The 10850-nt window shown below is 42.9% G+C and overlaps 1 protein-coding gene across 1 annotated transcript; it reads right to left on the bottom strand.

The window, feature by feature from the left end:
* Positions 1-2941: 2941 nt before the first annotated feature.
* On the bottom strand, positions 2942-10484 carry LOC143158507 (uncharacterized). Its single transcript, XM_076334520.1, has 7 exons — positions 10435-10484; positions 9688-9759; positions 9301-9435; positions 6037-6089; positions 5326-5409; positions 4999-5091; positions 2942-3498 (listed from the first exon to the last, which is right to left on the bottom strand). The coding sequence occupies exons 2-7, from the start codon at positions 9755-9757 to the stop codon at positions 3448-3450; spliced, it is 486 nt and encodes a 161-aa protein (XP_076190635.1). The 5' UTR covers positions 9758-9759; positions 10435-10484; the 3' UTR covers positions 2942-3447.
* Positions 10485-10850: the final 366 nt, after the last annotated feature.

Raw genomic sequence — 10850 nt, 5'->3', positions numbered from 1 at the left:
TTTTACATTTATGCCTGCCTAACTACAGCACACAAGTCGGAAGTAGGACTTGTGTGGTAGCAAGGGCTTAAAAAGCAACAGGCACAAATCCCAAGAGACCAAGTCTTATCAATTCTGCTGCTTGCGGCACAACTTTTTGTAAATGGGATAGAATACTTAGAAAGAACGGTGCCAAGGAGGATGGGCATGGCAGCAGCAGCTCAGAGAATATATCCTTCCCCTCCTTTCCACCCCAGTGACTTCTGTTTCTGGAATTTCTGTTGTTAAAAAAATTCAGTTGAGTTCTGCGTGATTCCCAGAATGGAAAACAGTGCAGGAACACAGAAAGTGGGTGTGATAGGGAAGACTGTCACACACACACAAAAAGGTAGGTTTCACATCTGAAAGGCTTCTATTATTCAGCAATTTAGCAAGAATCTCAACTTGTCCAGCCAGGTAAGCTTCTGCAGCCCTTTCCTTATCACCTGACCTCTGCCCCACTCCATGACTTCTGACAGCAGCAGTCTCCCTCCATCCCTACCTTGATACCTTTTCTATTGTTCTATTGTTCCAGCCTTCATCTTCCCCCACGATATGCACTTTTTTGAGACCTGGTAGCAAGGCTCTCTATCAGCCGTTTGCATATCAGATCAACATCCCACGCTGCCTCACAGTTCCCTCATGCAAATTTCTCGATCTGTATTTCATCACATTTCTCTACATCTCTTACCTTACTGTCATAACCCTCACATCTGGTTCAGCCTTTGGTTCAGCTGCCATAATAGTAATCTGAAGCAGTATTAAGAAGCTATGCTTTAGTGAAAAGGTCAACAAAATTAACTTCTTTCCTGAAGCGGCAAGACATGGACAATTATTCTGGCTGTATGGGCCTGTGCTCGCTAGGAAGACCGGAATCTGCTGGCCAGCTCCAAACCGCAGCCTCAAAGATACTCAGTCCCAAGAAGATGCACGTGATCTCAGTGCTTGTGGGGAAAGATGGGGGAGGGAAGGATGCAACATGAACTCAAACCTCTTTAGAAACCCAAGAATCTACATGGAGATGGGTAGGAAAGAAAAGGAGGCTTATAAAAGCAGCAACTGCTGGGAAGTTTCAGACAGCACTTAAAACTGACTGGGCAGGAGAGAATAAAACTGAATCACTGCCACAGAACTTAAGCAGCTTGGCTTTCTAAAAGAAATGATAGCTTAGAAGTAAATACTGGCATAGAAATACTTTAAAGCATCACCAAAGCATATCCAGCATGTCAAAACTGAACAGGAAAAATTCCTCTGTCCCGAAACAGCAAAAATAGAAAGTTTTCTTTTTTTTTTTTTTTAAAAGAAAAAGTGGTCTGACTCGTTTTTGTATAGTCAGAGTTGGCAACTACCAAAACCCTAAAAGAGGAACAGACCACATCGTATTACTAAAAGGTCCTTTGCCTTTTCCATACTAGCATGGAACAGTGAAGGAGTTTTTATGATCTTGACCGATCTTGAATAAGGCAGCAAAAAGATTATTTCAATTAAGTCTGAACCTTCCAACCAATGCAGTTCTTTACAAGTGTGATCTCTGGGTTTCCCATTCCTATTTGCTTTCTATCTTCCAAATTTCTACTCCGCTCCCTCCCCCCCAAAAAATTTTCAGGAAGTGATACTATCTTTACATAAAATACAACCTAGGGAATGGCAAGGATGTTAGTGTCTTCTAAGAGTGTGTTTGGGATTAACCTTGTTAAGAGAACTCCAGAGATAAAAGCTGCTTATCTAGGCAAGATGCTTTGGCATCACTAGCTAGAAGATACCAAAGTAGCATAAATCAAAGCATGATCCCCATGAAAAAAAAGGAGGAGGGTTTTTTTTGTTTGCTTGTTTTTTCCCCTACTGACATTTCAGAACAGTGCTTCCAAAAAAAGCTTCCATCACCAGGTTAAAAGTCAAGTAAACTCCAGTTCTTACCTATGTGTTTTCATGTTTTATGTTCTTAAGGTTGTAAGGACTTGCTCTTCTGGATCAGGGCTTTCGTCTCTAAAGAGTTACATCTCTGCAACAATTGCAAAATGTTTCACAAAAAAAAACTAGGGAAAAAACAGGATTCTAGCACCTTCAGAAGGTTTCACACATCAAAACAGTTTTAAAATTATCCTTTGAGCAATGGTACAAATCTTCAGATTTACTTAAAACACCATGGCAAACACAGACACAAAGAGTTTTCTGCTTGTTTGCTCTTTAATGAACTCCCCACACTCTGACCACTGTACACCTGATATTGTTGTCAAAGTTAACTACCCTTGACTCCTTTCTTCAGGCATTCCTAAACTGTGGTTCCCAAGCAGAACTTGCTACACAAGGGACTCAGGTGGAATTCCCACATCCTGGTTATGTACACAGGGGCCTGCTGGGTAACCAAAAGTCAAGGCTTTTGAAGGAAGTGAGCAAGCACTGAGCAAACTACCACGGCTAACACACACACAAGTTACGCGGGGTCCAGCTGCATATCCAGACCTGTCTCATCTCACAGTGGCCTGTCAACACACCTGGAGGGTCACTGTCACTGCCTGCCTCGGCATCATTCCTACGGCTCTTTCTCTTTCCATTAGACTAAGATATGCGATATGTGTCTTGCTGCACTTCAGACGGAGGAAGATTTGATACACAGCTCATGGGATCAGAAAGGCAGGCCAGAACTCCAGAGTTTTTAGGTCTAGGAACTGCAACTCCAGATGCAGGGGGTAAACTATCTATTGTGAGCTGCCTTTGAACAGCTGATCCAGATACACAAACAAAACCAGAGACCTTTCCTGCTTCTATTTTAGGATAAAAATCATTCAGCTACCATTACGGCTCTAGAGTATTTTACCGTCACACTTTCTAGTGAGAGAGAGCAATAACCTGTCCAGGGAAAGATTGTACCTCAAACTCTGAAAGAAAATAATGTATTAGTGAATGAACTGTCAAAAAATCATTTATGTAAAAGCATGTTCTATTTATAAAGGTCAACTTGCTCTTTAGGACAAGTAAAACCACTACTGGAAAAAATATACATATAGAAACGCCTCATCTTTCAAATAGACATTTACAAATACTCTGCTTTGCTTAAACTACTAGAAACATTAAGACATTTGAAATTAAGAGTGCATTCTGCATGCAGTTAGAATAGAAATTACATTATTGGACTTCAGTGTGTCATTTCTTATCATTGTCAACGACACACTCTTAGGCTCTTCTAAAACACCACAGCCTGGCTATTACCTTAGGATCTCAAAAGGAGGACATGGATCTTCATTAACAAGTTATCAGTTACTCTTCATTTTGCCATTAAAAAAAGGACATCCCGATTATCTTCTCAGCAGGAGGGTCTGGTCTTGTCAAACTTGGCGTCCTTTTCCCTGAGTTTCCCTTTAGTGTTTTGCTAGGCATGATGATCGTTGGCTTGGTATATTTACAAGTCCTTGGTCAGCACTCTTCCCATTATAAGGCAGAGTTCAGAAACTCAAGGAGTTCTGCACGGTTCCGGTCTCTCTGTAGAGCAGAAAAGCAGAGGCAGCGGTTTAACAGACCTGTACTCAGTGGACCAAGGCTGCATAACCCTGCTTTCTGTGGGGCTTTCACATCTCAGCATGCTGCACAACAAACGCTACCGCATTCAAACAGCTAGATAGACTAGCTACAAGTGAGGTGCGCGTGTCTGGGGGAAGTGCAAGGCAATGAGTACTCAGGAGTGATGCTATAGGAGACAAGCTGTCACTGTCACTATTTCGTGATACATTTTTTAAGTGGCTCCCTGTGGAGGCTCCACTGGGTTGTCATCATGTAGCTCATAGCCTGCTCAGGAGAGAACTCACAAGCAGAGGAGATGCAATTCTCTGGTGTCTGAGGCAACTTTCACTGTACACACAGCAAGTCTTGTGCTTTGGGAAGTATTTTTTTTCTATGCATAAGCAGCAGTTTGCAGCATAACAGAAAGGGAACCATGAATTTAGGTTCTTTCTTTACATAAGAGATGGCCCAAACAGTCAAAACACTTGTTTCCACTGTTATTAAAATCACAATTTATAAAACAATCATTGAATCTTAAACTACTGCGAAGAATGGGTGTTGTTCAATTCAGCATGTTCATGACCACAGACACCCATCAAAAAGGGACCAACATCAAATATTTGACATCAAATATTGTAACAAGCAGGTTACTGGGATAAGACTAGCAAGCATTCAGCATAATTTAACACAAACTTCAGTGCCACAGAAAGAAGATAATGTATGTTTGATCAAATTTAACTTGGAATGCTCAGGTCTGCTTTGGTAGCTATAGAATGAACTGTTACGGCTGAATCAGAATCTGCCAAACTGGATACCTCAGCGAAGTAACTCTTTTAACACATACTGACTAGTACCAGAAGCCCTCTGCAGATCACTCTAAGGTGTGGAAACTGCTGAAGAGAGTGAACATATTATTTAAGTGCCGAGACCAAACACCCATAGCAATAGCACAAAATGCTATTCGTGATATCTATTTCTCCAGGTATCTCAGCAAAAAACATCTGACTGCTTTGAGAGAATGCATGAGCATGTGGTCCTACTACTACTATCATCTTTTTTTAATTCCTCTCTAAATAATGGCTAGCCTCACATGCGTTAGAAAAACACAGTATTGTGTTTTCAATTGCCACAATTGATCACAAGAGACCGAAAGAAGATGAGGACAATTAAAAACAGTGCAAATTACATCAACAGAGAAAGCCACAAATCAGCTAACATTACAGACTGAAATTCTAAGAATGTGCACAAGCATCCTTTGGTTTATCTACTCATGCCTGAGTATTCCAAGCCCACTCATAACACAAAGCCTGCCAAAAGAATGAATTAAAATTTCTCAGATGGCATTATAGCCACATTAAAAGCTACACTCAATTTACAACTCCTAACTGTAAGATCTACCCTTCTACAAAAGACTACTCTTAGAAAAATATTAAAATATACAGTATTATCCCTTAGGGATATATAGACTATTTTAACTCTTACCTCTTTATCCTTCTTAGTCTTCTTTATTCTCATCTTAATTTTCTTTCCGGTTATCATGCTGTAGTTTTCATTCTTCTTTTTGTTTTTAAAGAACTAAGATGAGATTACACATTAGAAAGACATAAGCTTTGCTTTATTTTGTAATGTTACAAATCTTAAATAAAATTACAGACAACAATCTTTTATACTTCCTAACTGTCCATACAATAGAGACAGGTTTCTATTTGCTGATGACAAAACTGGTGGTGTTATAAACATTGTTATGACAGGACAGATTAAGTGTGTAGATGAGAAATATAGCAGGACTTCAGACTCACACAAGCATACCTTAGAAAGCTGGACAGGTCCTGTTTTCTCTCTCTTTTTCTTCTTTTCTTTCTTTTTCTTCATTTTGTTCTCTTTTTTCCTTTTCTACAAGTATAAGACATATACTCTTATGCTTACAGACTCACAAGGGCAAAAAAAGGAAATCCACAAGTAGCTCTCAATGCCCTGGCTAGTCAAGACAGCCACTACCGCTTGCCCTTACCACTGCTGAATAGGTACTATCTGAAGTACACAGGAAGTAACGCAGCAGGGTTAGCAACCTTTGAGATCTTGAGAAACAGAAATGGTCTGATCCCCTATTCTCTCTCTTTTAATGTAACCCTAATATATAAAATCACTGAACAGAAAGTCCTAATAAAATGAAAAAGAAAAATTACTACAGCAAGAACCTACTACTCTCTCTAAATTGTTTCTTCTGACAAATTCTGTAAAGTTATCAAGATTCCCCACTTCTCTTTTCTTCAGAGACTACTCTAAACTCTAGCTGGACCAGCAATGATTGGCAAAAGGAGCCTTTAAATTATTTCTCCTTTAGTATACAGTCAAGTATATGCCAACTTATCAGTTCACCTACTGTAACCCTAAAAGCATGATTCAGATTTACATAGCCACAGACAAAAGCATTACATCTTACATGACATTTAAGGTTATCGAAATATGAAGAACTATTTTCTGTTTGCTAACTACTTATTGCTGTTTGTAAATGTTTACCTTTTTGCTGTGTTTTTCTTTTTTCTTTTTCTTTGATTTAGACTTAGGAGAATCTAAAATTAAAAAAAAAAACAAAACAAAACAAAATCAAACCCTAGGAGTTTAGCATTCTGAAAAAGGCATTTGGTTTTACAGATAAGGCATATAGAAATGTAAAACATAAGAAGAAAATGCTTTAATTCAGCTATATATATATATATATATATATATTAACACTGGTTGAAACTAACCCCGAGAAAAGCAACACATTAACTTACTGCCACTTACTGGTCTAACAACGAAACTGAAAATACCTGATTTACTCAGTGACTACTTATACCAATATATTATATTAAGAGACAATACTTATCTCTTCTTTCTGCAGCTGTGCTCAACTGATTGCCAATATCTGTTTTATAGCCAGGGATCCTGACTCTCAAAGGAGGCAACAAAAAGTACCGCTGGGGCTGACAAACCACTGAAAATATTATCGCTGTTCAAGGCACATGAAAAACTTTTCGTACTTACTTAGCTCACCTTCCAGCTTCAAGTTTTTTTGTAAATTTTGTAAAGCAGAAACTCACAAGTTCTATAAGCCAATCATAGATTTTAAAGATTACACTGTGACTGGTATATGAGGAAGGCAATTTTGAAGCACCAGCTTTGACTATGGGACTGTAAACCTGGAGAGACTGTGAAACAGCTTACTAGTCTTCCAACAGACTGCCTTCAAGCTATCAGCTCTGCAGTTTCTTTACAATAAATTCCAAGCAAAAGATAACATTATAGGAATATACCAGAGCACAGCCAGACTCAAAAGTTAGAAAAGTCTAAGGTAAGGCTGCCCAAGCAATCTTATTTTGGCCTCCTAATGACCAATGCAGCACAAGCATGTCAGAAGAAACGATGAAAATGGTAATTCTATCACCACGTTCAGTCTCTTGGTAACAACGGACTGGACTAAGCGCCCACAGGGGATGGCATACCTGGCCAGAGGGCTTTTACAAATGTTTGCCAATATCGGGGAAGGGGTACATTCAAGAACACTGGGTTTCCTTTCAGACTCTGAAAATCAGTACACTATGGTGAACAGACACTTGCCCAATTTTATCCCTTTGCCCACATCTCTTCCAGACTCGGTTTTATCTCCCACCATCCTAGCCACGGTTCTCATGACCACAAACCCTAGAAGAACTTCTCTAGACTTCTGCACTGAACTGTTGACTTCCTAGGCTAAGCCAGGCCATCTTTTCCTCCTGTTCGCTCTTTCTGAGTTGCCATCCCTCACCATCTGGCCTCCTCACTAGCTCAATCTGTTTCCATACTCAGCCACTCTATCTCCCTAGTTCTAGCACTGATTCGCCTGCATGTCTTCTGTCTGAGGGGAACTCCCTCCCCAGCTCCACCGAACAAGCTCCATTCCCAGCTTCTATATCCTGATGTCTCTTTTTCCACAACAAAGTGTGTCCTTTCTGCATTCAAGTTAGCTTCATTTTTCCATATAACCTATGTTACCAGCAAGCTTGGAGAAGACAGGTAGAGCATACAGCCCAAGAGAGCAGGATACAGTTTCCCCTACTCTCCTCTTGGTTTTCCCAGTCACTGCCCAGTGTCTAACAGCTGCACTCGCTAAATAAGAAAAGAGACACACAGATAAAAAAATGACGGAAGAAATCTCCATTTTGCTATCCCAAGGAATGTTAACTCCACTCCTGCTATACCCGACACGTAAGACTGGGGCAACCTTTGTCATTCAAGGTCTTTAACTGCAGGTTAGGCAAGCTATTCCACTGTTCTGCTGCTAGGATGTATTTTTACTAGATCTAATTCAAATCCCTCCTGTTGCAATTTAAGGTCATTATTCCTTGCTCTGAAAATCACAGAACGATTTTTCACTCCCTCACCATAGCGGCAACTACCTACACCTATATATCTGTCTTAGCTCACGTCTTGTCTTGTCTAGATGGAGTAAAGAGAGTTGTTTAAACATGCCCTTGCAGGACATTTTTGCTAGATCGTCTGCTCTCCCCTGTGAATGGGAAAACTTAGGGAACTTTTAGCTGTAAAGTTTTAGCAAATCTCTGAGCATGCAGATTGACAACTTGAGCCTAATTCAGAATGATTTTTTTCCTCAGATACATGTTTCTTGACATCTCTCCAAAAGATGAACCAGAGAGCACGCCAAGCATGTTCACAGTCAGCGTCTGACATGACATCTTAATTCTTTTTAGAAGTTTCAGAGTATATCACATGGGATAAAATTCATTCAAGAAGAAAGGAAGACCTCCCCCCGTCAAATGTATGAGGTCATAGGTTTGAATATTTTCAGAATTTATTTATGTCAGATACATTGAATCAAGCCACTGAAGTATGAGAACAAGGAATATTTCCATACAGGTGTAAATCTGCTTCAAGAGAAGCAGAACTAAGTCTTTGTTACACTGTGGAATACACAGTCACAAATATGAGGTCCTAAGCCAGATGGTGACGTTTCAGCTGACCCTGAAGTTAGACTTTTCATCAGGAGAACTTTAGTTCATACTAGAGTTCTTCCCAGTCAGAGTAAAAGAAGGATAAAATACACTTCAGTGTTTAGCCTGACACATTTTATTGAAATATGGCAATTTGGTCACTTTACCTGCAGTGATACCAAATACTTTGATACAGAATGCAGTCCTGATATAATCAGCAATACATTCCCCTCGATGTCACAAGTTATACCCGTAGAAAAAATCTGCACTTACTCCCAGATAGTATCTACCCCAAGTCCTCTAAGTAAGCAGCAGCTTAGTATGGAAAGTCTTAGTCCTGCAATGCTTGCATACGTGTCCCCATTGAACTTGGTCATTGGTATTAATAAACTTCACGTGAGCCCTCAAAGTTAAATGCTTGAAGTGTCAAGACCAAAGTCAGACTAAATCAAAAACCCCAACTCTGGTCTAGATAGATGGGTGAAGTAGAAAAAGATCTGTGTTTTGAAAGTATAATGAATACAGAGTTTTAAATATATACAGCACATTGTTACAATTGTTACATTTCTTTGAATGGCATTTTCTATTTTGAAGTTGTTTAAAATTAACTCGAGAACATTGCATACTGTGTGTAAAGAGGTACCTTAACACAGCAATAGGAAAGGGTTATGAGGGAAACACTCTGAACATGCAGCACTGGTATTCTACGCTGTCATTTCATGGTGGTTTAGCCACATTTAAAATAAGCTTTAAATGATTCCTGGAGTGCTATCAAAACTGGTAAACATCACGTGTATGCATGGAGGTAGCTTACCTCTGCTACTTGAAGAAGACGACCTTGATGATGAGCGTGATGAGGAAGAAGAAGTGGATATAGTGCTAGAAGACGATGTGGATGAAATGGACGATGATCTGCTTCTACTGCGTTTTCGTTTCCTTTTTTCTTTTTCTTAGGATAACACAAGGCAACAGTGACAAGCGTGGTAGTAACTATGGTCTACAAAAACGACTCTTCACAGAACTTAAACACAATGAACCCCTATTTTGAGGGGTTGGTTGTGGTTTTTCCCCCTCTTCCAGTGTGCCATGGTCTATTACCATTAGCAAGGGACAATGCTCAACATCAGGGTCAAACGTGGTAACTGACATGAAGGATAACACACATAACACCACAGCGTGGGAACAGATTAGCAATGCCTACCTTGGACTTTCAGCCCTTCTTGTGAAGTTGCACACAGTGTCCTACTTTTTTCATCCTTCCTGTTATCCATATCTAGCGAGAGACAAAAGTACATTCAATAGCATCATTTCCAAAAGACTTTGGGAGAAAAAAAAAAAAAGGAGCAGCGCAGAGACAGAGGAAGCACTTCTAAGGGCAGCCCCACGGCCACTCCTATCAAACTGCATCGCACTATGGTGAAGTGCACGTTTGGGCTCTCATCCTCTTGCGTCGGAGGCCAAAACCCCGTTTTCGCGTCATCTTCGATGAATGCGCCGTTAGTGCAGATGCATTTATTTTTGCCGCAGCAGCTCCGTTTCAGGTTACCGGTGGATTACAGGATCCCGCCTAGCGCGGCCGAGGAGGAAGCCCTCGGGGCTGCGCACAGCCTGCAGCCGCCGGGCGGGCCCCGAGCCTGAGGGCCAGGGACTCGCGTCCCGACCTGCCCTACACGCGCCGCGCCGGCACCCACCCACCCGCTCGCGACCGTACACCAGCCCCGTCGGCAGCCCGCGGCCCGGGGAGCCCCCGCCGGCCGGGCAGGGCAGGGCAGGGACAAGCCGAGCCACTGGCCGGCACACGGGCGCCTACGGGCCGCGCCGCCATTTCCCGGAGGAAGATCGGCTGCCACCCCCTCCCCATGGCCCGGCCCGGCCCGGCCCGGCCCGGCCCGGCCCGGCCCGGCCCGGCCCGGCCCGGCGGCTCCCAGAACCCCCCTGCCCGACCCACCCCGGGAAGGAGGCGGCCGCTGCCGCTCCGGCTGCCTCCCCGCCGACGCGCTTACCAAGGGGCGGCCCGGGCCCCGCCGCGCCCCGGCTGTCGACCCGGAAGTGCTGGCGCGGCCCGGGCGCCGCCTGCCGCCGCTTCCTGTCCGGGTAGTCGGTGGCGGGAGGGCGGTTATCTGGCCTGCAGCCCCTGCTCGGCCGGCACCTCTCCTCGGGGCTGAGGGCTTCCAGGGGCCGAGGCGCCTCCGCCCTCGGCCTTCCCCGCGCTTGGGTGGGCGCCTCGGGCGAGGGCGCCGGGCGGCCACGGAAAGGGAGCCTGCCGGCCTGCCCCCGCCACCCCAAAGCCTGGGGCTCCTGCACAGTGCTACCAACTTGGCCAGGCGCCTCCTGCGAGGGGGGGACGCAAGCCCAAACTTATCT

The sequence above is a fragment of the Aptenodytes patagonicus genome, chromosome 3, assembly GCF_965638725.1.
Source record: "Aptenodytes patagonicus chromosome 3, bAptPat1.pri.cur, whole genome shotgun sequence".
Classification (NCBI taxonomy): Eukaryota; Metazoa; Chordata; class Aves; order Sphenisciformes; family Spheniscidae; genus Aptenodytes; species Aptenodytes patagonicus.
This window is presented reverse-complemented; position numbering and strand designations above follow the sequence as displayed.